The sequence below is a fragment of the Apodemus sylvaticus genome, chromosome 19, assembly GCF_947179515.1.
Source record: "Apodemus sylvaticus chromosome 19, mApoSyl1.1, whole genome shotgun sequence".
NCBI classification, from domain to species: Eukaryota; Metazoa; Chordata; class Mammalia; order Rodentia; family Muridae; genus Apodemus; species Apodemus sylvaticus.
In genome coordinates this window covers 25,778,412-25,806,225 of record NC_067490.1, presented here as the reverse complement: position 1 = coordinate 25,806,225, position 27,814 = coordinate 25,778,412, and the positions used below count along the sequence as shown (strand labels likewise).

The window sequence follows — 27,814 nt, the reverse complement described above, 5'->3', positions numbered from 1 at the left end:
GGCGGAGCCTCACCCGGAGCGCACGTCACGCCTTGGGCCCGCCTCTCCGCGGCCTGAGTGGCTGTTAGGGCGGTACCCAGCCCGAACGGCGTGACGCTGGGGGGCGGGGCAAAGTGCGTGCCCGGAAGTCTCAGGGAGGGGGCGTGACGTACATCCGGCGCGTAGCTGGCGGTCCCGGGTACTGCTAGTCTGTGTGCTCTGAGGGAGGGTCGCGCCGCCAGCCACCGCCGGAGGAGCCCCTCGGGCCGTGAGTCGGGGCCCAAGCGGAGGAGGTGGCGGTGGGGCAGCGGGCCCGGGGCGGGCCGCACTGAAGGTCGGGGCGCGGGCCGCCGCGGATGGGCTGGGGTGGGGGGGCAGTGACACGCAGGCGGTTCCGCGGGCCGGCTCTGGGCGGGGACGGGCCTCAGCTGCTGGGTGGCGTGGCGGCGTTCGGGTTTTTGGGACGGCTTCGTGGTTTCCGTGGCGGAGGAGTCTGGTTCCTCGGTGAGGGTAGCTGGAGCCCTGGCACTCATCCTTGGGTTCTGCAGACCCGTGGGCCACGAGGTAGCGAGTGGGTGCTCGAGCCCCACGTTCAGCCTCTGGGTATCCGACGCCCTGTCTGGAAACCCAGTGTTTGCTCCTTCCTCCAACACCCTACCCCCCACCCACCCCCTTTTTTTTTTCCTGTGCATGGAAAAATTCCCACTTGGGCGATTATCGTAGATGAATGTTCATCATTTTTGCCCAGGTGACAATGGTACCAAATACCCTTTCTCTGTATCCTCTCTTACTCGGGTGTTTTCCTCAGTACCTGGGCTCCGTCTGCTCAGGTTGAGAAGGGAAGTTTAGGGGGAATTGGCAGAAAGCTGATCGTTGACATTCACCTTGCAGCTCCGTAGACTTCCTTAGTTAATAGCCAGCTGCCTTCTATCCTAGATTGATCGGGCGTGAAATCGTTTAAGTAAAGAGTACGTTTTTCTTGCCTGATGGTCTTTCTGGGACTTGACTTGTTGGTTTCAATCAGTCTTGATATTTGCACGTTTTTTACTTAAGGTTCGTGAATAGTGTTGTTGGTTTTTAATGTTGTTCTTAACATTCCACAGACGATAGAGTAGACAAAGAATAGAAAAGAAATAGTGTGTTCTTCAGTAAAAATACCATCCGAAAAGTGTGTTCCTAAGCTTATGGTCTGTGTAGGTGGTAGGTTAGAGAAGAAAGTTCCCTTTTACCTTTTCGGAAGCTTTGTACCTGGAAGTTAATATTAGCAGGAAAAAAAGCTTTGATATTAGGTGAGAGGCTTTTCTTTTTAAATACTTTATTTTTATTTGATGTGCATTGTTGTTTAGCCTGCATGCAGGCGTTTCTGTGTGAGCTCCCCTAGAACTGCCGCTAGACAGTTTTTAGTCACCAAATTGAACCCAGGAAGAGCAGTTGGTGCTCTGAACCTCTGAGCCATCTGCCATGGCTTTTGAAACTGATGTTTTTGGCCGCACAGTCTTGAACAAGACAGGTAGGCTGAAGAGTGTCCACCTCTTCATCTTGTTAAACAAGGTCGGAGATTTCGGCTTGCTCGAGTTGGTGGGAGGATGAGATGCAGGTGTATATGTTAGCACTGTATAAATTCTAAGGTTGCTGATGGATGAATTGGTTGAGCCCCTGAGATCTCAAGGACAGAGTCAGCAAGGCCACTTCCTCAGCTTTGGGCAGCAGAACAGCCCAACTCCTGGGGTCTGATAAGAGTACTACTTTTTAACATCACTGAAGAATTCATTCTAAATCATTTTGGTAGGAAGCATTTATAGGGCTTTTAAAACAAGAGCTGGGAAGAAAAGTAAGTTGGAAAATTAAATTAATTCTGTTACCACTTAAAAATAATCCCCTAAAGTGTCACATTTGCAGCATTAACCAGGCTGGGAATATTTGTTCTTCTTTTCTTTGTTTTGTTTTGAACTAGAGTGTCACTATGTAGGCCAGATTGGCTTGGTACTTAGTATATAGTTCATCCTCCTGCCTCAGCCTCTCAAGTGCTGTTCCACTCCCATGCCCATCTTGGGAATACTTCTAAAACGATGTAATTAAAAAAAGAAATAAGGTGCTGTACTGTTGGCAGCAAACCAGTGCACAGGAATTAGACGTGTCTGGTGTGAGGGTGGCCACAGTTGGCCGCAGCCTGTTAAAGATGAACTGGGTTTCTCCTGGAATAAAGGGAGAGAGAAGGGAGGGTGTCTGGACAGGGGGACTGTAGAAGAGAGATGTATTGTTTTATTTACTCAGTAAACTTGAACTTAAACATGTATTTGTTACTGGGCTTCTTAAAGTGCTGTTTCTAGGTAAAGTTGTGCAGGTTTGTCAGTGCCAAGAATGAAACCCAGGGCCATCATGCATTTGTAGCTAAGTATCCCTCCTAGCACAGAGCTTATGCTCCCAGCCTCCCTCCATAAAGAATTTTGTTTTTTGGTGATGGGACTTTTGGGGGGGGGGTTGGATTTTGTTTTTTTGAGACAGGGTTTCTCTGTATAGCCCTGGTTGTCCTGGAATTCTGTAGACCAGGCTGGCCTTGAACTCAGAAGGCTCCAGCTCAACCACTCAGTGGTTTTGTTTGTTTTGTTTGTTTGTTTGTTTTTTGAGACTGGGGTTTTGATGTGTAACTTAAGCCGGCCTTTGAACTTGTGATCTTTCTTCTTGAGACTCTTGAGTGGTAAGATTACAAGTGTGTACTAACCTTCCTGGCTATTACTTAACATGCAAACTGTGGTCTGTGTGCTACAGTTTCTGTCTGTGCCCCCACCCAAATGCTGTTCTTTCATAAAAGCCGAATGGAGTAAGCATGAGGTAGTTTGTAAGATTTACAGGTCAGGCCACAGGCCTGGTAAAGCCCAGTAAGTAGATGGTTTGCTTTTCGTCTAGCATCGTTGAAGAATACAGGCGAGACTGCATAGTCGCTCTACTGCATGCTGAAGCCTAAGGGTAGCTTAAAGCCCTGGAGTTTGAAGCCCAGCTGGGCAGCACAGCAGGATCCTGTCTATTAAAACATAAGAATACACACATATCTACAAATGTGTAGACATACATATTTTGTGAGTAACATTTCCTCCAGTTATTGTTCATGAAAGTTTTGTCTAATTGCAGTTGCTGCATTTTCTGTAAAGTTTTGTCTTGCAGAGAAAGTAGTGATTTTTCTTTTCTGCAATAAACTGAGCCACTGGTACAGAAATTCGTGTGACCAGGAAATGGGTCTCTAGTCTTACCATTCCTCGGTATTTCTAGATCCTTCTTCCTAACTATGTTTAGAGCTCTCAGTGGCTTTCGTCATACATTCCCCCTAAGTCTATAGGAACTAGAAAAAGTGATTTGGGTGTCAGTGCTAGTCAAGACAGACTGGCAGCAGTCCTCGGTGCTGCACGGTTAAGACCCTGTCTCAAAAGAAACAAATAAGAAGGTTACTTGCTTTGGAATCTCTTGTTATATTATGAATTAGATTCTTAAGACATTAAGAAGCTGGGCAGGGGTCTTACACGCTTTTAATTCCAGCACTTGGGAGGCAGAGCCAGGAAGATTTCTGAGTTCGAGGCCAGCCTGGTCTACAGAGTGAGTTCCAGGACAGCCAGGGCTACACAGAGAAACCCTGTCTCAAAAACAAAAAAAGAAAACAAACAAACAAAAAAAGAAATTAAGAATTTGTAAAATAGATATGTATAGAAGTTTATATTCCTTTATATTTCTGTAAGACAGGATATCTTTTCTCAAGTTGAAACATCTGCAAATGGTTAAGGGCAAATGGTAGATGGAGTCAACCAAACTGGGCCAGTTGATAGATTTGGTGTGTCCTTTTTGGAGCTATATAAACAGCTTAATAAACTTTATTCAGGTCAGTGAACTCTTCATTCATGGTTTTGTTTTGGTTCTCTTGTTCTAAGGCAGAATCCCAGTGGCCTAGGACTCCTTATGTCTCCCAAGTGCTGGCATTCCATGGACATGTCACACCCCTGGCTCTCATGGTTTCTCTGGGGGCATCCCTTCGGCTTTTTGATTCTGCCTTTTACCTTTTCAAGACAGGTGATCTCTATATAGACCAGGCTGGCCTGGAACTAAGAGATTGTCTCCCACGAGCTGGGATTAAGGGCGTGTGCCACCAACGCCCTGCTTGATTAAAGATACCGAATTCCTAGGGATGTTGCCAACTAGTAGGCAGCAGTGAATGGGCAGCTTCCTGGAGGAGTGCATCTCCCAGGAGCAGTGGGTGTCGTGTCTGAAACTCCGAGTCCTCTGACTATCTGAATTTGAAGATGTGAGAGTCCTAGAGGTTTCCCTTCAGACTGCAATATCCCTGTCTCAAGAACTAAGGAGATTAGTCTTTGCAACACTGATTTTTATTTTATGTGTGAGTGTTTTGCTTGCATGCATGGACGTTTACTGCAGAGGCTGGTTTCCCTTGGAACTGGAGTTAGCAGACAGTTGTGAACTACCATGTGGGTGCTGAGACTCAAAGCTGGGTCCTCTATAGGAGTGGCAACTGTTGTTAACTGGAAACGTGTCTCCAGTCCCGGACTTGGCTTTCCTACTTTAGGGAACTCAGGTCTCTGAACACATGTCACGGTCAGAGAATAAGACATGCAGAGAGCTAATGTTACATTCATGTTTTACACAGGTTGTAAGCATCAATAATGTCTTTCATCTTTGAGTGGATCTACAATGGCTTCAGCAGTGTGCTCCAGTTCCTAGGTAAGGCTATTTTCATGAAGCACAGTACAGGTTGCAACTATATTTCCTCAAACATTGTGTCTAAGCTGCCTCTGGTAGGAAGAACATTTAAAACGTTCTTTTCTCTTGCAGGACTCTACAAGAAATCTGGAAAACTTGTATTCTTAGGTTTGGACAACGCGGGCAAAACCACTCTTCTTCACATGCTTAAAGATGACAGACTAGGCCAGCACGTACCAACACTCCATCCCAGTAAGTTTCAGAATGCCAGGTGACCTTCTGACGGTCAGTGTCATGCATGGTGGCTGGATCCCCAGGAGATGTAGTTCTTTCACTGAGGTCCTGGAAGCAAGTTACTGTAGATGTGCTCAGGTCACCTACTCTGCATCGCTGGGACTTGTCACTGACTTTCTGACCAGTTCTGTGATGAGGCATCACTCCCTATTTGATCTTGAGCAGGAAACTTGGAGAAAGGGAAATTGAGGCTTCTTTAGATTAAGACTATTTTCATACTGTACCCTGGTCTTCACACAAGGAAGACTTGGTTGTTTACATTAGTATTGGTTCTGAGTACTAGCTCTTGGACCTTTGGTTGGAAGTTTATTTCTTTCCTTCTCTGACACTTTCAGCTTCAGAAGAACTGACAATTGCTGGAATGACTTTCACCACCTTTGATCTCGGTGGGCACGAGCAAGGTAAGAGACCGAGCGACGTGCTCCGGCTGCAGGTACACCTGCATGCCAGAAGAGGGCATCGGATCCATTACAGATGGCTGCGAGCCACCATCCATGGTGGTACAGTTCTGTAGTTTCAGCACCTGGGGGTTGAGGCAGGAGGGTGGACAGTTCAGTGCCAGCCCAGGGCACACAACATTGTGAGACCCCCATCTCAGAACAACGACATGCAAAAAACAGTGGCTAAACGTTGGCACCTGAGTGCCTGGCCTGAGTGTCTAGTGCCTGCCAGGCCCCAGCCTCACATCTGTCAGCACACTCGCTCACTGGTAGGAACTGCTGTGGGGTAGAACTTCTAACAACAACTGAGTCATTAGCTTTTAACTGGGAGGTTACAAGGTTACTAGCTCTAGGACCCAAATTGGTCAGTTCTTATTTTCTACATTTACAGCAGCAGAACTGGTAGGGATTTCCTCAGTGTTAGCAAAGGGGATGGTATTGTGTTACACATAGGTGTGGAGTTGCTAGGTCTACACTTTGTCAGGGAAGGCAGAAACTCATAGTTTTCAAAACTCCAGCTTGGCTCACAGGCCATCAGTGTGTCCTCTGCGCTAACTGCTGTATCCAGGCCTCGCTGAACAAGGCAGGTCTCCTTTTATAGTCTTGTTGATCTACAAATTTTGTCTTTTAGCACGTCGAGTTTGGAAAAATTATCTCCCAGCGATTAATGGTATAGTTTTTCTGGTGGACTGTGCGGACCACTCTCGTCTCATGGAATCCAAAGTTGAGCTTAATGTAGGTTCATATTTTTATATATCTTTTTATTCTGTCTTGCCCTTAAGAAATACAAACTTAGCAGTACCAATACTTAATGTGATCAGCATCCGTGAAGAAAATATTTATATCTGAGATATGTTGGGTTGTTTTGTTTTTGTTTTTTTAAAGATTAATTTATTTGTTTGGACACAGTAGAAGAGGGCATCGGATCCCATTACAGATGGTTCTGAGCCACCAAGTTGTTGCTGGGATTTGAACTCAGGACTCTAGAAGAGCAGTCTGTGCTCTTAACCACTGAGCCTTCCCTCCAGCCCTGGTTTGGCTTGTTTAAGATGTATTTATTTTATGTGTAGGAGTGTTTTGCCTGAATCTATATGTGGGTGCTGTGTGCTTGCCTGGTGTCCCAAGAGGCCGGAGGGCACTGTAGCCCCTGGAAATGGGGCTGACAGATAATAAACTGTTATGAACCGTCAGGTGAGTGCTGGGAATAGATCGTCTGGAAGGGCAGCTAGTGCTCTTAACTGAGCTATCTCCAGCCCGGTGACATTTAGCTTTTCAGTGCCTAAGGACGCTGAGCTGGAAGTTGAGTAAGTGAGTTTTATAGTTCATATGCTAGAGTGATGTGTACTCGCAGCACTCCTCAGCTGCCCGCCGCCCCCTGGTGAGTAGGCCTGCCCTCTTTGTGCTTGCTCTTCTGTAGTCTTGGCATAGGGCACTCTGGAAGAGGTGAGAGGTTTGATACTTTTTAAAAAAAATTTTATTCACATATTTTATGAATGTGGGAGTTTTGTCTGCCTGTAAATCTGTATACCAGAAGAGGGCATCAGATCCCGTGGGACGTCAGTTATAGATGGTTGTGAGCCTTCATGTGGTTGCTGGGAATTGAACCCACGACCTGAAAGAATAGCCAGTTGCCTGTCTGTCTCTCTCCATTTTTTTTTTATTTTTTCTTATGTATATGAATGAATACACTGTAGCTGTCATCAGACATACCAGAAGAGGGCATCAGATCCCATTAAAGATACTTGTGCGCTACCATGAGGTAGCTGGGGAATTGAACGCAGCACCTCTGCAAGAACATTCAGTGCTCTTAACCACAGAGCCATCTCTGTAGCCCTCCAGCCAGTACTCTGAACTGCTGTCTCTCCAGTCCTGAGTTTTTGTGGTTTTGAATCTTTCTCCTACAGAGTCATGTGACAGACTGCATAGTCAGCTTGCATTCTTCGAGTTTTTATTCACCTTGGGTTTCCTCCTTTGTTAGACTTTGTCTAATGTTGTCTTACAATGCCCTTTAAATTAATGTTTATGCGTGTGAGTGTTTGCATGCATGTCTGTGTGTGCACCGCATGCATGCCAGTGCTCATGGCGGCTAGAAGGCGTGGTATCGCATGGAACTGGAGTTAGAGGACTGTGAACTGCCGTGTGGATACTGCGAACTGACCCTCAGTCCTTTATAAGAGCAAGTGCTCTTAATCACTTAGCCATCTTTCCAGCGCTGTTTTCTCTCATGTGTGAGTTTCTTTTATTCTTGGAATTTGAAACTCTCATGTTTTTGTTTTTTAATGTATGTTTCAAATGTTTAGGTCTCATTTTGTGTAGAGCTAATTTTTTTTAAGAGACTTATTTATTGTTATAAGTAAGTATAGTAGCTGTCTTCAAACACACCAAAAGAGGGCATCAGATCTCATTGCAGATGGTTGTGAGCCACCATATGATTCCTGGGACTTGAACTTAGAACCTTTGGAAGAGCAGTCAATGCTCTTAACCACTAAGCCATCTTTCCAGCCCAGTTCTTTCTTTTTAAATAATTTATTTAATTTTATTTTATGTGCATTGATGTGAGGGTATCAGGTCCCTTGGAACTGTAGTTAACTGACAGTTGTGAGCTGCCATGTGGGTGCTGGGGTTGAACCTGTGTTCTCTGGAGGAGCAGCCAGTGTTCTTTTCCCCAATGCTGTCTCTCTCCATCCCCTATTTTATATTCTTGATTTAATTTTTGTTTGTTTGTTTGTTTATAGACAGGGTCTTGGTATGTAGCCCAGCCTGGTCTTCTTAGCCTCCTAAACGCTGGATTACAAGAGCGTACCCCATGCCCAGCCAGTGTTAGCTCTGGTACTTGGTCTTCTGCTTAGTGGTAAATGGAGGTCTTCCTGAGGGTCTCCCTTCCTCCATCCTCTTCTACATGGTAATGGCTCCAGGTGAATCTCCCATCCACACCCCGCTGAGCTCCAGCCTCTACAGAGGAGACTGTGCTGCCTCCAGATGGTCCTTCCCACAGTGAAGCTGCCTGGATTGTTCCTTTCCCCAGCGTGGCCATGCTCTGGAAACCCATACATTGTAGATTCTCACACCACCCGCCAGGCACTCCTCAGCTTTGATTCCCTCAATGATTTCTGTCACAGGGTAAAATCGTTCTCCCTTACTCTGCCTACTCGGATGCGCGGTCTTGACTCCCTAGCACCAGGGCCTCCTCCTATTTGCTTTATTGTGTAGACTTCAGTTCTTCCCAGAACCCGGCTTGCACAGTCCATGCAGTTGGATTTAGCAGATCATCTCTTAGGCGAGCGAGCACTGCACATAGATAGCACTGGTTTTCCAGCCACTGTTCTGCAAGTGTAGAGCTGACCTTGGCTTCAGTCTTTCGGAGCTAGTGGAGCTTGCATTTTCACACAGGCACTGGGACGTGGGTGTCGGGTGCTATCACAGTTGCTCTGTGCCTGCACATCCAGTCCGGCGGCGCTGGCTGTGTGGCTCCTCAACTCCTCACACTGCTGCGCTGCTACTGTGTCTTCCTTCCACTCACCGAGCTTTGCCCTTGCGTGGAGCGCACCTTCAGTTCCACATCTTAGCTAAGATTTCCGTCAAGCGCGGGTTGTCCTGCTTCCCCAGACATGCTGGCGTGGACTGTGTTCAGTTCCTTGTGATAGCAGTCATCTGCTGTGCTCTGTTCATGCCCAGGTTTGTTAACCACCCAGGACCTTTCAGTTCGGTGTTCCTCAGCACCTAATGCCAAGATTAACCAACCTGCCGTCAGATGCGGGGTGCCGGGTGTCAGGTGCGGGGTGCTGGGTGTTGCCCTCAGAAGGTGGTTTCTGTTAGTGAGGAGCTTTCACTTCGTAAGTTGCTCACTTGGGTTTGTTTTCTCAATCCTATGTCTAGGCTTTAATGACTGATGAGACAATATCCAACGTGCCAATTCTTATCCTGGGAAACAAAATTGACAGGACAGATGCAATCAGTGAAGAAAAACTCCGTGAAATATTTGGGCTCTATGGGCAGACCACAGGAAAGGTAAGCGAAGTCCTCGGGAGGCACGAGGCAGGTACCACGTGACTTACACGTGGCTGCGGTTTCTCTTTCTTCTTTCGTGTTTTAAGACAGGGTCTCTTAAATGCAAATGTTTTATCAGGGGCGGTTTCCTTAGCCATTTCCTTCTTCCTCTCCTCCTTTCTTCTTCTCCTTCCCAGTGATACAGAGAGGGCCTTGAGCTCCACTGTGTGTGCGGTACGCGCTCTACCGCTCAGCATACTCCAGCCCTCGTCATCTGTTTTCTAAGACCTACTAAATGAAGAAATGCTGGAAATGCTAGAAAAGGCAGTCTTCTTTTTATTTTTATTTATTTGTTTGTTTATTTTTTTGGATTTGATTTTTTTCAAGACAGGGTTTCTCTGTATAGATAGCCCTGGCTGTCCTGGAACTCACTCTGTAGACCAGGCTGGCCTCAAACTCAAAATTCCACTTGCCTCCCAAGTGCTGGGATTACAGGCGCCACCGCCGCCCGGCTTTAATTTTTATTTTGTGTATGGCTGTTTTGCTTGCGTGTGACTGTATACCACGCAAAACACAGTGCCCTTGGGTGTCAGAGGTGGTGCTGCATACCCTGGAATTGGTGTTCGACAGATGCTTGTCAGCCACCATTTGAAGTTAATATTGACTTATTTTCGGATCTTTAAAAAAACTAATTATTGCTATTTTAAGACAAGGTCTCTGTAGACCAGGCTAGCATCCAACTCAGATCTGCTGGTCTCTGCCTCCCCAGTGCTGGGATTAAAGGCGTGTGCCAGCATATCGGCTTCAATCTTTAAAGAATTTTCTGGGGCTGAAGAGCTGTTAAGAGTGTGACTTGCACTTGCAGAGAACCCAAACTAGGTTCCTAGCATACGTGTTGGGCAGCTCACAGCCACTTGTAACTCCAGCTCCGGGAACTCTGGTGCCCACGGCCTCCATGGCACTGCATTCCTGTTCATTGCTACAGACATCCACATAGACATAATTAAATGGATCTTTAAGAAGCATTATATATGCTTTTAAGATCAAAGCACTTGGTCTTCCTCGTGCTTCTTGCTGATAGAAGTGAAACTCTTTATTTTACAAATGAGGAAACAGTACTTTGTTCAGGTCTGTGTGGCGAATGGATACTAAAAGCAGAAATAGAACTGGGATATCATATCTACATCAGAGTGCCCTACTGTCTATACTAGAATCTGAAGGGAGGCTCTGCTCTAGAAAGGCAGGCTGATGAGAGAGAAAATAAAGAAATATAAGCCAGGCACTCAGTGTACATGTATACTTGTTCATATATGTAGAGGCCTGAGGTCAACTTTGGCTCTGAGTCTCAATAAAAGAATCTGGCACTCATTTATTGGGCCAAGTCGGCTAGCCAGAGAGCTTCAGGAATCCCCCTGTCTCTGCTCTCTGAGCACTGGAGTTTCCATGTGTACCACCATGCCTAGCTCTGTCTGTGGGGGGTGGAGATCTGAACTCAGTCTTTGCACTTGCAGTGACTATCGTGTGTCTTTGTGCTTTTGCATGTGAGGTCCTGACAGGCCTTTCTGGGTTTGCCTCCCTTAGGGGAACGTGACTCTGAAGGAGCTGAACGCCCGCCCCATGGAAGTATTCATGTGCAGTGTGCTCAAGAGGCAAGGCTACGGCGAGGGTTTCCGCTGGCTTTCCCAGTATATTGACTGATGTTTGGACAGTGAAAATAAAGAGTTTTACTTCTGGACTGATCCTATTCACAGCTTCCTCATGGACTTTTCTAATAGAACAAGGAAAGCTCTCCAGCCAACTATGGCATTGAGAAGCCACGCATCTGTCTACGCTCATTGCCCAGTGGTGACATGTGCTCTTCTCCACACTGCCTGCTGCTGCCGGGCAGTGTGCAGGGACTGGGGGCTGGCAGCATTTGCCAGGGAAAGCTGGGTGCCATCATGGGACACCCGAGAAGAAAAACACGTCTCACCACTGGTTGATTTCAAAAGAAAGTGATTCTATTTTTTAAAGAAAGTGTTGTTAATGTAATTGGTATCCCTTCTCTAACTTTTTGAGTTCAAAATTTACTTGGTCCAGATTTTCTATTCTTTTTTTTTTAACTAGGAAACGAAATTTAGATACTTCATAAAATTATGAACAGATAGTGCATTGGGGGCCAGAGCTCCACTGTGTGACTGACTGCCTGTTGAGGGTGGTACCCGAGACAAACACCTGGAGACGACAGAGCCTTGGCCTTCCCCGGGTGGCCTCCACCATGGTAAGGGGAGTCCTCATCTGGAGTGGCTGAAGTGTCATGGTCATGTTGTCAACTTCATTTGCAGTTACTGGTTTCTGCAGGCTTGGCTTTTATACTGTTGTGGACTTCCATCTCTCTGTGTAGCACCTTCCTTTTTTCACTGTAGATATAAAAAGTGACTTTTGCCTCATGAAAGAGTTAAGGACGTCTCTCATTGTAGACCCCATGCTGTGGCTGTGGCTCTGATGCTTTTGACCGTATTCTAGAGGGACAGTTCTGAACAGGAGGATGCAGGTCAAAATCGGCTTAAGGATCTGAATTCTGTGAGATGCTACCTATCTGATTTGGCAGTAACGAGGGAACCTAGGAAAAACTCTTGGGGCTCTGTATTTTCACCTTCATAATGACAGTGACAGCCCAGATGACCTTTGGCAGCAGGAGTGCTAGCATGGAAGCAGCAGCAGCCCTGTGGATCATGGACAGGCTTTTATATATAGCGTTTGGCTTTCTTGCTGCCATGTGTGATGTTAACTTTATATTCTACCCTTCAGTGGATGAGAGGACACGGTCTGCAGATGGAATGGTATCTTGATTCTGATTTTCTTTAATGAAAGGTGAGGGTAGGTTCACCTTTAAGTGGAAATTCTACTGCTGCAGTCTTCTGACAGGCTCCTGTCCAGCAAGCGGGTAGGGAAGGTGGGTGCACACTCCTGGAGAGTGACTTACCGCATTTTAGTTTTGAGCACTGTTTGTTACACTGCCGGGTTTCCAATGCAGAGGCTTGGTGAGGTGTGTGTCTGCAAACTGCATGCATTGTGTACAGTTGGGATAAGAACTGTGGAAGGGCCTATTGTTAAAGCCCTAAGTGAGCCAGGTATGTAACTGTTGTGCCCTTCATTGCCTTTGGCTAAAGACTGTCCACATGTCTGTCCAGGCACATGACAGGTGTGGTGGCCTCAGTGCCGGGTTCCTCGTCTGTCTTTCTCGTTTGTCCCTAATTGCTCAGTAGCGACCTTGAAGACTGGACTCTGCCCAGGGTGGCTCTTTGTGAAAGTGGTTTATTCTGGCCACCGGAGAAAGAGATGGCTGAGAAGTGGCACAAGTCTGCTTCATGCTGCGCAGAACACCATCTTAAATAAGGTGGCCAAAAGCGGTTGCTGCAGCGAGTGCAACTCCACCTGTGGGTCAGGGCCTGCCTTGCTCAGGGCCTCCAGTGGACTGAGACTCTCCATTCTGTTTACCAGAGTGCACATGTGTCCTGTTTCAGCAAAAGTAAAACTGTCATTTACAAAAGGTCAGTCTGTATCCTAAGCATTTTAATAAAAAGCTAAAATGAATTTGCCTCCTTTTTTTTTTTTTTCTATTGATTTGTTCAGAGTTACATGCAGTGTTGGGAAGGAAAACAAAAATTCTTACATGTAGGGAAGAACATTTAAAGAGAATGTGAGTCTCGAATTGCTACCAGGATAAAAGGCAAAAAAGGCTGGGCGCTGGTAGCAAATACAGTAGTACCATTCAGGGATCTTGGGTCATGCTGTGGCCTGTGGTTGTTGGTCGTCTTTGCAACGCTAACTGTCCCGACCTGCAGGACAATCAACGGAGTTCCCTGGACCATCTAGGAAGAGAATGGGGGACAAGAGACTGACAGCAAGACAGTATTCTGACAGTAAGCTGTCAAATTTTATTGTTTTACACACTGCAATATAAAGGAAAGTAAGCAGGGTATAGGGAGGGGGTAAAAGGGGCAAGACACTGTTTTGGGGGAATAATCTCAGGGGGCAAGCATTGTTTGTTGGGAACAGTTTCTCAGAATTGTCTCAGAATCTCATGAAAAAGCTGGCTGAATCTCAAGGAAATTGGCTTAGTAAAATGATGACGAGGAGGTGAAGTGGAAAGGAGTTGCTGTGGTAACCTAACCCACAGGTGAGCTCTGTTCTAGCCCACTCAGGTGAGCTCTGTATGTGCTGACCACCTTGCTACTTGGCTAACTTGAAAGCTAGTGTTTTTCCTTCTCAAAGCAAGCATGTAAGATGAAAGGAGGTGGTTTTGAGATCTATGTGAGAATGGCTCCTGGAAGCTAACGACTCTGACTCTGCTTGTACATACTAGCTAGCTGAGTCAGTCATTCAGTAGCCCGAGCCACACTGGGCAAAACAAGTCTGATTCCACGTTTACATTACAGTTGCTTATAGAAAGCACCAGAAGACAACAAAATCCAAAGCACAAAAGGTTCTTTAAGGCCCATGGTCATGCTGGATGTGTCCTGAGGTCACCTTTACAAGGGAAGAAGACTAGTTCTGTGGGCAAACCGTATGTTAACTGGGCACAGAGAGGGACCCGAGAGTCAGTCTAGTTCTGAGGGTTAACACAAGGTCCTGCTGGCTGACTTAGAATAACTGTACTGTGATAAGCCCTAAACAGACAAACTTGATAAGGAACAGAAGACACTGGAGGTTTGTAGGGCATTGAGGGAGAATTAATGGATTCTAAAGAGTCTTAATTGCCAGGAAGGTAGATCTCAGGGTCATCTGTGTCTGCAAACCCAGCACTGCCTCCTCCGAGAAGCCACTTTGTTCCAGTTCTGCCCGCCTCAGCCACCGTTTTCCCTTTCCAGGTATGTTTGACACAGGAGCACTGCAAGCATTAGGTGTGAGGCTGGGAAAGCAACCCCAGTGTTAATTTCATCCTGAGAAACAAAACACAAACAGGTTGGTTTTTGACAGTATGCAAGCAGTCTCACGAAATTTTTGTTTTGTTTTGTTTTTTGGATTTGGTTTTTTCGAGACAGGGTTTCTCTGTATAGCCCTGGCTGTCCTGGAACTCACTCTGTAGATCAGGCTGGCCTTGAACTCAGAAGTCCACCTGCCTCTGCCTCCCAGAGTGCTGGGATTACAGGCGTGCGCCACCACCGCCCGGCTCTCACGAAATGTTAATACATACTTTAATGATTCAAAGCATAGCTTTGGGGAGAGTTAGAACGTCTCTCCAAACATACCTGTTCATGCTCACCTGGCTTCCAACATAATTTGCAAAAGTAAGGAACTTTTTTTTAATAGTATTTATGTGTGTCTGTGTTTGCCTGCCTGAGTCAAGAGACCAGGAGACAGCAGATGCCAGAAGAGAGTATTGGACATCTGGAACTATAATTACAAGCAACTGTAAGGTACCATGTGGGTCCTGGGAACCAAACTAGGGTTAGAGTCAGAACAGCTCTTTTTACATTTGTAGATGGTGGAGATGGAGTTGTTAGGAAATTCAAATTTACGAGACTGGGTCATGTGCTGAATATTTAGAAGTGAAGATTTTATAGCCTACAAAACCTGAACTATTTCATTCTGTACTTTCAAAGTATGTGCTTCTGATCCAGTATAAATCCTGAGTGGTGGTTAGAAATGTGAAATACGCCATGTTCGGTTGTATAACATGGTTAAATAATTTAACCCATGGGTGAAATAAAACTGTAATCCCTGGACTCTAGGAAGGATGTAGGCAGAGGGTTGCCAAAGTCCGATGCCTGTGTGGGCCAAAAAGTGGCACCCTGTCTCCAAACAATTCTTTTTTTTTTTTTTTTTTTTTTGGATTTGGTTTTTTCCAAGACAGGGTTTCTCTGTGTAGCCCTGGCTGTCCTGGGACTCGCTCTGTAGACCAGGCTGGCCTCGAACTCAGAAATCTGCCTGTCCCTGCCTCCCAGAGTGCTGGGATTACAGGCGTGCGCCACCACTGCCCAGTCCAAACAATTCTAAAAGCCATGTGTTGTGGGAAACTGTCCTACCAGTAATTTTGTGAGTTGCATGCCCTCTAGTGGATTGTTGTAGGATTTACAAAATTTTTAAAGTATAGCGGGACTTGGTGGGTGGCTCAGGCCTTTGAACCTAGGGTTTGGGAGATAGAGACAGGTGGATCCCTGAGTTCAAGGCCAGCCTAATATACAGCTCGAGTTCCAGGAGCAAGCAGAGAGACCTTACTTCGAAAATTCAGGATAAAGGTATGTATGTATATGTGTGTGTGTGTGTGTATGTATGTGTGTATATGTATGTGTGTATGTATGTATGTATGTATGTGTTGAATCAACCAAGAGTTCCCTTGGCCCATACTGTCCCACTGTCAGGGTTGCTTACATCTATGCAGAGGCTGTGGGATACAGTTACATGCAGGCCAAGTACGAGATTCGACTGGGGAGTGTCTCCCTTGTTCTTCCAGTGACGCTTCAGTCTGTGGCCCAGGTTTCTCTTCACCACTTCCTCGTCCCCACCCCTCCGCCCCTAACCCAAGAGTCCCAGGTTGCATAAATTAAGAGGGCGGGTTAGCATCAGCAGCCAATCGGGACTCGGCGCTGTGCCCAGCCAATAGGGGCGGTCGCTTGGGGCTCAGCCAATCGGACTCGGCGAGGAGGCCTGAGTCAGAGTTTGCGCCAGTCGCCCTGAAGGTGACAGCCGTTGTGCGACGTCGTAGAGAAGCCATGGGGAGGCAATGGGGACCCTCCATGAGAGTAGCGGAGCAGGCGGGCTGCGTGGTGAGCGCCTCGCGGGAGGGACAGCCTGACGCGGGCTCGTGGAGCTGCAGTGGGGTGATCCTGAGCCGCAGCCCAGGCCTAGTGCTGTGCCATGGGGGCATCTTCACCCCTTTCCTGAAGACGGGCAGCGCGGCGCTGACCCAGACGGGCGCCGCCTTCCTGCCGGGCGACAGTTGCAGCGATGACCTGCGTCTCCACGTGCAGTGGGGACCCACGGCGGCCAGCCCCGCCGGCCGCGCGGACCAGGAACTCCCGGGGCTCTGCACGCCCCAGTGCGCAAGCCTGGGTCTCGAACCCGGCGCCCCAAGCCGGACCCGCGTGCGACCTCTGCAGCCCCCGCGGCCGGCGCAGCTGCTGTTGCTGCTCAGCTGCCCGGCCTTCCGCTCGCACTTCGCGCGGCTCTTCGGGGCCGAAGCGGCCGATCAGTGGCACTTCGTGAGCTCGGCGCCCGACGACGCGGTGTCGGAGGAGGAGGAAGAGGACCAGCTGCGCGCGCTCGGCTGGTTCGCCCTGCTGCGGGTGCAGCGGGGCGCGGCTGCGGCGGAGGAGAGGCGCGGGCCTGCGGTGACCGTGGCACCGCTTGGGGCCGTGGCCAAGGGCGCGCCGCTGCTGGCTTGTGGCTCTCCGTTCGGTGCCTTCTGCCCGGACATCTTCCTCAACACGCTGAGCCGCGGCGTTCTCAGCAACGCGTCCGGGCCGCTGCTGCTCACCGATGCGCGCTGCCTGCCGGGCACGGAAGGCGGCGGAGTATTCGCCGCTCGACCTGCGGGCGCGCTGGTGGCTCTGGTGGCCGCGCCGCTCTGCTGGAAGGCCCGCGAGTGGGTGGGGCTCACGTTGCTGTGCGCCGCCGCCCCGCTGCTTCAGGTTGCCCGTTGGGCGCTCGCCCGCCTGCATCCCGGCTCCGCCTCGTTGTCAGTGCTGCTGCCACCCGATGTGGGCGTGTCACGGGGCCTGCCCCTGAGAGATTTCGGACCCCCGTGGGCGGCCGCGGCGGTGCTGGTAGAGTGTGGTACCGTGTGGGGCTCCGGAGTGGCCGTGGCACCTCGCCTGGTGGTGACCTGCCGTCACGTGGCACCCCGGGAAGCAGCCAGGGTCTTGGTACACTCGGCTACACCCAAGTAAGGCCCAGGATTGCCCACCCTCACCAGGCTCCCCCAGTGTTAGAGACCTCGGTTCATTTTTGATAACCAGAACCCCGGTGAGGGGATCTGGGCCTCTTGGTAGGGCCTAGCAAAGCTTAAGCAAATTGCCAGGCACAAGCGACTTTTAGCATGGTGACCCGTGGGGCTGTGGGCAGGTAGGACTGGGTACCTTTGAACCATTTAACCTGAAACTCTTTGGGCAGCTTCTCTGTCTCATGGCTTTGCAGTTTAGGCTCCATTAAAGCCCTTTGGCCATAGAAGGCGTCCCCTCAGGACTTCAACCCTGTGATAGACAGAGGCCTATAATGGAATCCTGTAAAGTCAGTTGATGATTGACACGGCCTACCAATGAGGGCTCCCTTCCGGCCTCACCAGGGCTGCTTTGCCACCTGAAGATGAAGCAAGGTGGGCCTAATTAGAGCATAGGGCTTGGACCCATTTGACCCCAGAGTGCAGCTAGGCAGGGACTTTGGACAATCGACTTACTTCCTCCGCAGAGAGACACACCTTTGCCCTCCTTTCCTTGTGGCGGCAGTAGGCCAGTGGCCTCTGCGGCCTGGCATGGGTGTCTATGGTTCTGTGTCCTCTGTAGCCCCAGATACTTAACTTAGGACCAAAAAGCACCTTGGCTTTAAGCTTGGCCCGCACCTCTTAGCCCAGGCCTGTCCGAACTTCTGAGGTTAGCCCCGTATGCTAATGGAAGCCAGCTTTGCCAGAGCCCTCACGGTCAGGCAACTGAACAGTTCTAGTTTCCTAGTGAAAAGGAGGGTTGCCTGCGGTGTGCCCCCACCCCCCAACTTCTCGCTCTCCCTTCGGTTGCCGATCTTAACGACATCACCAGGTTTTTCTGGAAGCAGCCATCCCGCAGAGTAAGTAACAGGATGCCTCTGTGTCTGGTCTGTATAGTGAGTTCCTGGACAGCTAGGGCTATGGAGAGAGACCCTGTCTCAAAAAAGAAGTCTCTTTCCCCTCCCCACCCCATGCCTGCCCAGGAGTGAAGCCATACAGTTTTGCTAGGCTGGTCCTGGCTCCTTACTGTTTACTCTGTGACCTTTAGGAAGGTTGCTTGGCCTCCCTGAGCCTCAGCTGCCCCATCTAAAGGGGATGATACCAGGGCCTTGGGTTCAAGAGGAAGAAGACAGACAGTGTCCACAAGCATCAGCAAGGCCTGGCCACAGCGCTCACTAGGTTGTGGTAAGGCGTTTATAGCTTTGTATAGAAGTGTGCTGTATTGGTAAAGCTCATTTGGTTAAGTGTTGGTTTCAAGGTTGATACCTATACCCATATTCTGACTTCAGTCCATAACACACACATATTCTCTCCCTCTCCCTCCCTCTCAAAATAAGACAGACTCAGTCCACCCAGAGCTCACAGAGATCTGCCTGTCTCTGCCTCTGCCTCCCAAGTGTTAGGATCAAAGGTCTGTGCCACCACAACCAGCCTGTTCCAGGACTTGTCTCTCGGATTGCTCTCTCCCCAGTGCTAAAGCAACAGAAGGCTAGCTTGTCACTTGTGTCCTGTGTCCCTAGGAATGTGGCAATCTGGGGACGAGTGGTGTTCGCCACTCAGGAGACCTCCCCATATGACATAGCAGTGGTAAGCCTGGAGGAGGACCTGAACGGTGTTCCCACGCCTGTCCCTGCTGGGCACTTCCACGAAGGTAAAGGACGAAGGGTCTGAAGTGACCGGGGTGTGTGTGTGTGTGCGCGCGCTCGCGTTAGAGGGGGCAGGCTGGACCCCAGGCGGGAGTCAGTGTTGACACTGATCACACCAGAGCCAATAGCCAGCAGGCAGGAGTGGGCAAAGGCTGCCCAGCGAGGGAGTTGGGAGCTTGGGTGGGGGTTCTTAGACTTCCCTGTATATCAATCATCGGCACCCCACGTGCTGAGCCAAGTGGATACCTTATTGAGGGCTGGAAGCAGGACAATATGGGGTCCTGGGCCTTGGGAACTCCAGTGCCATAATTTGAGTAGCATGACTTAGATTTATTTTTTTTTATATTTGGAGACAGGGTCTTAAGTAGCCCAAGTGGGCAGTAAACATATAGTCAAGGCTAACCATGACCTTCTGATCCCCCTGCCTCTTCTTCTGGGGCTACAAATGTGCTTTCACACTCAATTCATGGGACACTGGGGATCCAACCAGGCACTCCACCAACTGAGTTACACCTCCAGCCCCAAAAGATTCCACTTTGCATGGTGTCAAAAGAGAGAGGTCCTCTGGATTAGCCTCTCTCCCCTGTCACTGGTGTTCTTACATTCTTACTTCACACACACACACACACACACACACACACACACACACACATACATCTCAGTTTGCCCCTGCCCCTTCTCCTCTCTGGCAGGTGAGCCTGTCAGCGTGGTGGGCTTCGGTGTCTTTGGCCAGGCCTGCGGGCCCTCGGTGACCTCGGGGATCCTGTCGGCCGTGGTGCATGTGGATGGCACCCCAGTGATGCTACAGACCACGTGCGCCGTGCATGGCGGCTCTAGCGGAGGACCTCTCTTCTCCACACGCTCGGGGGACCTCCTGGGTAACTAGTTCCTTTCACCCTCCCAATCTCCTTGTTGCCCAATCCTTGATGGTGCCAGCGATGGCCCTGCCATCCGTCTTGGGAAGCCCTCCTGGGATGACGGTGGCCCTCGCACCTTCCTTTAGCTAGCTGAAGTTTTCAGCTAATCTGCCTCTGGGGCGAAGAGGGAAGGATACTGAGTCCAGAGGGGGTTAGAACTAGGCCGGTGGCCCTCCGTTGGTTCTGGCCACTGCTGTGACCTTAAGTAAGCCACTAAATTTCATTTAGATTATGAAATTTAGGGTTGGGTTAGCCCGAGGGTCACAAACGGAGTTAGGTTTGTGAAGTAGTGAGCTGATCGCACGAAACAGCACAGTCGGGGGGGCAGAGCAGCGGTCAGTGGCCACACGCTGCGGCCGTCACTGCGAAGCCCAGTGGTGACCCAGGGTGTCCCAAGAAGAGAAGAGCCTTTTTACTGTGTGTGGGGCTGTCCAGTCTTTGTTTTACTTTGAGACAGGGTCTCATGTTGCCTGGGCTGGCTTTGAACTCAATATATAGCCAGGGATGATCTTGAACTCCCAGAAGTTCTCCTGTTTCAACCTCCCGAGTACTGGGATTACAGGCGTACATGACCAGTTTTTAAGCTTTGGTGACGAATGCAGGATCCTTTAAAACAAGAGCTGGTAGAGCGTCTGCCCTGGGTTTGTACAGCTAAGTCAGGCCTAGAGTCACAAACCCGCCTTCTTGCGAGCCACAGCTCTAGCAAGTGTCTGAGGGCTTGTCCGCAGGTTTTTTTTCTTGCCACGTCTTGAACTCAGAGCAGTTCTCCTGACTAAGCCTTTTGAGTGCTGGGATTATAGAGATTATAGAGACACAGTCAGCTTCCCCCCACCCCCCTTCTTTTAAGCCTAAAACCTTTACTAAGCAGGCCAGTGATGGTAGACACCCTTAATCCCAGCACTCAAGAGGCAGAGGCCGGTGGAAGTCCAGCCTGGTCTATTCAGAGCATGTTCCAGGACAGCCAGGGCTACACAGAGAAATCCTGCCTTGAAAAACCAAAACAAAAGGCAGAAGTTTGATTATTTTCTGTGTATGAGGGCCTTACCTGCATGTATGTCTGCACACCAGGTACATGCAGTGCCTGTGGAGGCCAGAAGAGGGCATGAGATCCTCCGGAGCCGGAGTTACAGGTGGTGTGTGGCATGTATCATAGATGCGCATGCGCTGTGGTACAAGCCTGGAGGTCAGGGCCACTTTCAGGAGTAGGTTGTCTCCTCCAGGTGTCTGACTCCTCCCATTGTGGGGCAGCACCTTTACCTGCTGAGCCACCTCAGATGCCCAATTTTTGCTTTGTGTGTGTGTGTGTGTGTGTATGTGTGTGTGTGTGTGTGTGTGTATGTGTGTGTGTGTGTGTTTCTAGACAGGGTTTCTCTGTGTAGCCCTGGCTGTCCTGGAACTCACTCTGTAGACCAGGCTGGCCTCGAACTCAGAAATCCTCCTGCCTCTGCCTCCCAAGTGCTGGAACTAAAGGCGTGCGCCACCACCGCCCGACATCAATTTTTGCTTTATAGTGGCTGGTTGATGCTGAGTATGGTGGTGCACACCGAAATCCCAGCACCGGAGGGAGGAGGATTAGAAACAAGTATCCAGGGGTTGGGGAGATGATGGCTCAGTGGTTAAGAGTTCTGACTGCTCTTCCAGAGGTCCTGAGTTCGAGTCCCAGCAACCACATGGTGGCTCACAGCCATCTGTAATGGGATCTGATGCCCTCTTCTGGAGTGTCTGAAGACAGCTACAGTGTACTCACATAAATAAAATAAGTAAATCTTTAAAAAAGAAAAAAACAAATGTCCAGTAGAGGCCAGATGTGGTGGTGCATGCCTTTAATCTCACCACTGGGGAGGCAGAAGTAGGAGGCTCTGAGTGAGTTCAGGGCCAGCCTGATTGTATCATTTTCCTTTATTTGATGACTTTATTTGGTGCCTCCCAAGTGCTGGGATTACAGGTGTGTGCCACCACCGCCCAGCAGTCGCTTCTGTTATTAGATATTAATGCCCAGGAGCAGCAGCATGTAGTTGAGCCTTCTTAAGTATTATACTTAAGTGATGATTGTAGATTCATCTTTTTACATTATTTTATGTATGTTTTTGTATATTATGTTGCGAGTGTTTTTTTCCTGCATGTATGTGTACCATGAGCGTGCCTGGTCTTCATGAAGATCAGAAGAGGCTTTCAGATCCCTTAGAAATAGAGCTACTGGTGGTTGGGAACCGCCGTGTGGGTGCTGGGAATCACAAGTGGGTGCTCTGTGAGAGTAAACAGGGGCTTTAAACCACGGAGCCAACTCTTTAACCCTTAAAATGCTCTTTAAAGAAAAAAGACCCATGCCAGCTTTTTTTTTTTTTTTTGAAGATTTATTTATTATTATATCTAAGTACACTGTCAGAAACACCAGAAGAGAGCATCGGATCCCATTACAGATGGTTGTGAGCCACCATGTGGTTGCTGGGAATTGAACTCAGGACCTCTGGAAGAGCAGCCAGTGCTCTTAACCACTGAGCCGTCTCTCCAGTCCCCCTCCCTACCACACCCTCCCCTTCACCCCTCCCCCGTGCTAGCTTCTTGCTCAAAGTTTCTACTGTCAATCAACACAGGATCCGAAGCAGCCTGGGGAGGGGAGGGTTTATTCTGGTTACACTTCCACATCACAGTCCATCATCAGAGGAAGGCAGGACAAGGACTCGAGGCCGGAGCTGATGCAGGGGCCATGGAGGGGCGCTGCTCACTGGCTTGCTCAGCCTGCTTTCTTACAGCTCCCAGGACCACCAGCCCAGGGCTGACACCACCCACCATGGACTGGGCCCTGCCCCATCCATCAAGAAAGCCCACCACAGGCCACCGTGATGGGACGTTTTCTCAGTTGAGGCTCTCTCTTCCACAGTGTTTGTGCCAGGCTGACGTAAAGCTCGCCTGCAAAGCAGGCCAAAGCTGTGCCAGTCTGGCTCATTTTTTTCCTGTTTGATTCATTTGGCGTTTCCACAGGCTGTGGAAACACCCTGACCCCCGCCCTTTGTGGTGAGAGAGAAAGATGATCAAGTGCGCTAGGCCATTTTATGGATGTGAAGGAGACAGCATGGCTGGAGTTAGAGAGAGATGAGGATCAGAGGCTGTAGCAAAAGCTCAACACCCACCGCTGGGGGTTCCCCGATCCCCAGAGGGCCCCCAAGTCTCCCTCAAGGCGGAGGTTCCCCCTGCCCCAGGGCGACCTCATCTACTGCTTCATCCCCTCATCGCTCTCTCCCCACAGGCATCGTTGCCAGCAACACTCGGGACAATACCACGGGGGCCACCTACCCACACCTGAACTTCAGTATCCCCATCACGGTGCTCCAGCCAGCCCTGAAGCAGTACAGTCAGACGGGTGACCTGTGTGGCCTCCGAGAGCTGGACCAGGCCGCAGAGCCTGTCAGGGTTGTGTGGCGGCTCCAGCGGCCCCTGTCTGAAGTTCCACGGAGCAAGCTCTGAGACTGTGCTCCCGCCCTGGGAGAAAGTGGACCACTTTATAGCCACAGGAAGTGTGTCGGCATGGCAACGGACATGCCCAAGCCACCTCCTCATCTTCACCCACTGGCTGTCCGTGAGCAAACCTCTGTGCAACTCTGTGGGTCCCTGATCTACTTTGGGGGTGCTTTCTTGAGCCCATCTCATCTGTTTCCCAGAATTAGGCTCAGCCATGCCTTTGTTGCTTCTGGGGGTTCCAGTCCTTTGGGCAGCTCACAGTTTGGCATCTCTCGGCCTGATAGCCCCTGGCCATCCGAAGTGGCTACAGCCAGGACTCTTCCCTGATACTCTACCCAAAGGACTCTGCTTGGAAGCCCAGAGTCCTAGTGGTCAGTAAGAGGAGTGTCTTCCCATTGCCACAGTGATACACAGGCAAACCCCTGAGAGCCACCTGGGCCTTAACTCTAACACAGTGCCTTCATTTTCTAGCCCAGAGCCTGGGGTTCGGGGACCTGTAGGTGGTGTGTGTTGTCGGAGCTGGGGAATAAACAACCCTGATGGCTTCACTTTCCATCTGTCTGCTGATTTTCCTTAGAAGCACAGTGGGGAGCAGGCCAGCGCCTGGCAGGGAGACACACTCCTGCCTGGCTTCCCCACAGCTTTCATCTCCCTGTGCTTTGTCTGCCAGCCTGGACCAAAGCTGTACCCATCCATGCTACCCGGGGCATACAGGTTCTGGAAAATGCTGGCCTAGCCTGGCCTGGCAGCAGGCCTGTGCAGAAAGCCCTGGGTGTGCAGAGGTCCAAAATGGGCCCTAGGTGTAGATAGAGTGTGGCCAGAGTGAGTGAGGAGGACTGAGGGTGTAGCCCAGACCCTGACAGATCACTTGCCCTGGGATGTGGGGGCCTTGGGTTTGGAGCCCCTGTAGCATAGGAAACCACACCAAGGCAGCAACAGCCACCGAAAGGGACTGGGGGCTGTAAATGTGGCTCGGTTAGCAGAATGCTTGCCTAAAAAGTACAGAGCCGTGGGTTCGATCCTCGGCACTGTGTGGAAGCCCATGCCTGCAAGAGGACATTAGATGAAGGGAGGAGGAGCAGGATCGAGGAGGTGGAGGCAGGAGTTGTCTGTGTTAAGAGGCCAGCCTGGTTTACATAGCTGGTCCCAGACCAGTTAGAACTACATACAGATGACTGATTGGTGGGCTTCCCGCTGCTTCAGGCATCCACAAGTTCAAAGGCAAAATCCCTTATACAGACATGAGCCCTGATTTCCAGTTTTAAAGGTGATGAGGCATAGATGAGGATAGACCCTGGAGGGACTACAGAGACCCTGATCTGGATTAAGTATTCTGTTTGAGCCGGGCGGTGGTGGCACACGCCTGTAATCCCAGCACTCTGGGAGGCAGAGGCAGGCAGATTTCTGAATTCGAGGCCAGCCTGGTCTACAGAGTGAGTTCCAGGACAGCCAGGGCTACACAGAGAAACCCTGTCTCGAAAAAACCAAATCCAAAAAAAAAAAAAAAAGTATTCTGTTTGAGAATAAGGTGTTGGTACCTACCAGAAAGCTTCTGAAGGCTGACAAAACAGTAAAGAAAGGCTCTAGAGCCTGATGACCTGAGTCCAGTTTCTAGAAGCAATGTGAAGGTGGAAGGCGAGAACCAACCCCACCGAGTTGCCCTCGGACCCCCACCCATGTGCCTGTGCATCATGCACACATGTACAAGAATAAGAATCTCTTGCCTTGGACGTGGGGGAAGCCGGCTCTGACGTGCTTTGTTAATTTTCTCATCATGACAGAATGCCTAGCATAAAGTGAGAAAGGATTTGTTCTGGCTCAGTCTTAGAGGTACCCATCTATCATGGAGGGGAGGTAATGTGGACTAGGGCAGCCCATACCACTGAATACAGGGAATCTGGGAGCCAGGACATGCCCCTGCCTCTACAGTGCTGGATTGTAGGCAGCTACTATCCTTGCTGTGTGTGTGTGTGTGTGTGTCCCCGCATGTGGGTGCATGTGCCTTCTGAGATGGGTTCTCTGTAACAGAACCCAAATTCCACATGTCCTAGAACTTGCTTTGTAGACCAGGCTGGCCTTGAACTCACACAGCTCCACTTGCCTCTGTCTCCCTAGTTCTGGGATTAAAGTCCTGCACCACCACCACCCAACTTGGTACTTGCCTTTGTGTGGGAGCTGGGGATCCCAGCTCAGTTCTATTTGTAAGGCAAGGGCTTTAGTCACTGAGCTATCTCCCTGGTCTGGGGGGCGGGGGAGGGGGGGGGCGTTAGTAACCTGACTCCACCATCTTGCGTGTGAACTTCGAAGATGTTAATGGTATTGCAATGCCCAAAGTTTGGACCTGCCTCTAAGTCTTTATGGATGATCTCAGAGTCACATCCACACAACTGCTCATCTCCTAAGCAGCTATTAATCCAGTCAAGTGGACCTTCAAGATTAACCATCACAAGCCCATCCCTTGTCGACCTGACACCCAGACCATAGCACCTACCATGCCTTCTTTCAATTCCCTTCTGCATCCAGACCCTCCCCTCACAGCCCACCAGTTGGACTCTTCCATCTGGGTTATTGAGACCTAACACTTCAGTAAAGCGACTTCTCTTCTTGTCGGTTAACCATCATAGGAGACAAACTTTGGGGCGTGTCTGGGAGGATGTTGAGATTTGATCTTTTGCTGTAGTAAATACGGGTTGCTCCCAGAGACTGCTCATAGACCCAGGTGATACTGTGTGACTTCCCCCTCCCTCCACCTACTCAGTTATCCCTGATTGGTGAAAAAGATGCCGACAGCCAATGGCTGGGCAGAAGAGATATAGGCGGGGTTTAGGGTTCCCAGTCTAAGGTCTGAGGAGAACCGTAAGGTAGAAAAAAAGAAGGTGGAGAGAGAGAAGTCGCCATAGGGAAAGAATCTTAAAATCATGGCCACATGGGTCGGCTAATTGGAGTTAAGAGCAGCTCAGATGAAACATAGCAAATTATATAATGAGATTATTGGCTGGGAAATAGACATAATAGCATAGAGGACAGACATCTGCCCAACTCTTGTGCTGATGAAGGCTTATACAGCCTTGTGTGTCTTGAATCCGGGAACTAACTGGTCAAAGGCGGGATAGAAATCCTGAATTGAGATGAAATATTTCTACAATGGAGGATGTCCACAGAGACCTTTGACTGGGGTGAGAAGAACGCCTACTCTAATGAGTGGTACCATTGCAGGGTTTGAGGTTCCCAAACTGAATCAAAAGGGTCAAGCGGGCTGAGCAGTAACAGTTGTCCCTCTGCTTCCTGATTGGCTGAGATGTAAGGAGGGGGCGGGCTCTCAGCAGCTTGCTCCTGCCACCCCAGAAGGGCTGAGCCACACTTTCCCTACCCTGGTGGACTGTTGACTGTCCTGGAACTCACAGAGATCTGCCTGCCTCTGCCTCTCCAGTGATGGGACTAAAGGTGTGCGTGCGCTAAAGGTGTGCGCATGGCGGGGTGGGGGGGTGGGGGCGTCGGTGGGGAATCCTTTCTTCGTTTGTTTGTTTTTTTCTTTTTTTTTGTCACAGCAGTGAAAAAAGTAACACATGTCCGTCCCAGAGAACTGGGCCAAGGGGTCCTTACCCTCTTCATGTCAGTCAAATGCCTACCTTATTCCCTCGGTTTTAGGGGCGATAAAAGGAGATAAAGATTATTCACCCCCCCCCCCCCGAGCCCCCCCCCCAAAAAAGCCGGGTGGTGGTGGTACACACCTGTAATCCCAGCACTCGGGAGGCAGAGGCAGGCGGATTTCTGAGTTCAAGGCCAGCCTGGTCTACAGAGTAAGTTCCAGGATAGCCAGGGCTACACAGAGAAACCCTGTCTTGAACCTCCCCAAAAGATTATTCATCAGGTTGCAAAGTCCAGGATGAATGTAAGGTGCATTAGTCACCCTGTGTCACTGTGGCTAAAACACCGGATGGACATCCTAAGGGTAGAAGGATTACAAATTAAATCCCCAAAAGACATTTCCTGTGGACCTGTATTCATCCTGGGTTTTGCAAACTGCTTAATAATCTTTATCAAAGACCCACCCAGAGATGTGACACACTAATCACCTGCCAGTCACAGCTGGCCATGTGATAACAAGACATGATACTGTCATTTACAAAGTTCACATTCAAAAACTAGCCTATCAAGTTGCAATAAAAAAAATCTTATATTAAGTAGGTTTATGGTTACTTTTGCACTGGGCTACATTCGTAGCTACTATCCTGGATCACGTGTGCCCTGGATCATGCGTGACCCAAGGCTCTTCGAGCCCATGCTTTGGCTGTGGTTTCTCTTTGGAGGCTCTAGGGGCTTGGAGAAGAAGGTATAGGCTCCCATGTCTCTGGCTATAATCTATGCTCCATGTATAGTGAACTGGTATGTGCAGCTGGCAGAAAGAGAGAGAGGGCAGAGAGAATCGGGTGTATACTGGACAACACCCGTCGGGCTGCACGGCTGCCTCGCTGGGATGCTGGAGTG

The 27,814-nt window shown here is 49.6% G+C and overlaps 2 protein-coding genes across 5 annotated transcripts; both read left to right on the top strand.

Moving 5' to 3' along the window:
• The first annotated feature begins 130 nt into the window (after positions 1–130).
• On the top strand, positions 131–12,977 carry Sar1a (secretion associated Ras related GTPase 1A). 3 transcript variants are annotated; one of them, XM_052163873.1, is made up of 7 exons: positions 131–247; positions 4,628–4,701; positions 4,813–4,932; positions 5,310–5,375; positions 6,046–6,149; positions 9,291–9,422; positions 10,983–12,977. In XM_052163873.1, exons 2-7 carry the CDS (start codon positions 4,644–4,646, stop codon positions 11,097–11,099), a joined length of 597 nt encoding a protein of 198 aa, XP_052019833.1. In that variant the 5' UTR covers positions 131–247; positions 4,628–4,643; the 3' UTR covers positions 11,100–12,977. The 3 variants fall into 3 exon arrangements, with proteins under 3 accessions (XP_052019833.1, XP_052019835.1, XP_052019834.1); XM_052163875.1 differs by having other exon boundaries at positions 160–178; XM_052163874.1 differs by lacking the exon at positions 131–247 and adding an exon at positions 295–313.
• Positions 12,978–16,034: 3,057 nt separating this feature from the next.
• On the top strand, positions 16,035–23,879 carry Tysnd1 (trypsin like peroxisomal matrix peptidase 1). Of its 2 annotated transcripts, XM_052163865.1 has the most exons (4): positions 16,039–17,271; positions 18,825–18,955; positions 19,643–19,828; positions 23,115–23,879. In XM_052163865.1, the coding sequence occupies exons 1-4, from the start codon at positions 16,100–16,102 to the stop codon at positions 23,330–23,332; spliced, it is 1,707 nt and encodes a 568-aa protein (XP_052019825.1). In that variant the 5' UTR covers positions 16,039–16,099; the 3' UTR covers positions 23,333–23,879. The 2 variants fall into 2 exon arrangements, 1 of the variants encoding a protein (XP_052019825.1); XR_007974414.1 differs by lacking the exons at positions 19,643–19,828; positions 23,115–23,879 and having other exon boundaries at positions 16,035–18,489; positions 18,825–18,903.
• Positions 23,880–27,814: the final 3,935 nt, after the last annotated feature.

Bases quoted from the DNA above. Each gene is read 5' to 3' on its own strand.
- Sar1a (XM_052163873.1), top strand. From the start codon at position 4,644: ATGTCTTTCATCTTTGAGTGGATCTACAATGGCTTCAGCAGTGTGCTC. The intron at 4,933-5,309 runs GTAAGTTTCAGA...TGACACTTTCAG, and splicing joins CGTACCAACACTCCATCCCA to CTTCAGAAGAACTGACAATT. The intron at 9,423-10,982 runs GTAAGCGAAGTC...TGCCTCCCTTAG, and splicing joins ATGGGCAGACCACAGGAAAG to GGGAACGTGACTCTGAAGGA.
- Tysnd1 (XM_052163865.1), top strand. From the start codon at position 16,100: ATGGGGAGGCAATGGGGACCCTCCATGAGAGTAGCGGAGCAGGCGGGC. The intron at 18,956-19,642 runs GTAAAGGACGAA...CCTCTCTGGCAG, and splicing joins TGCTGGGCACTTCCACGAAG to GTGAGCCTGTCAGCGTGGTG. The intron at 19,829-23,114 runs GTAACTAGTTCC...CTCTCCCCACAG, and splicing joins ACGCTCGGGGGACCTCCTGG to GCATCGTTGCCAGCAACACT.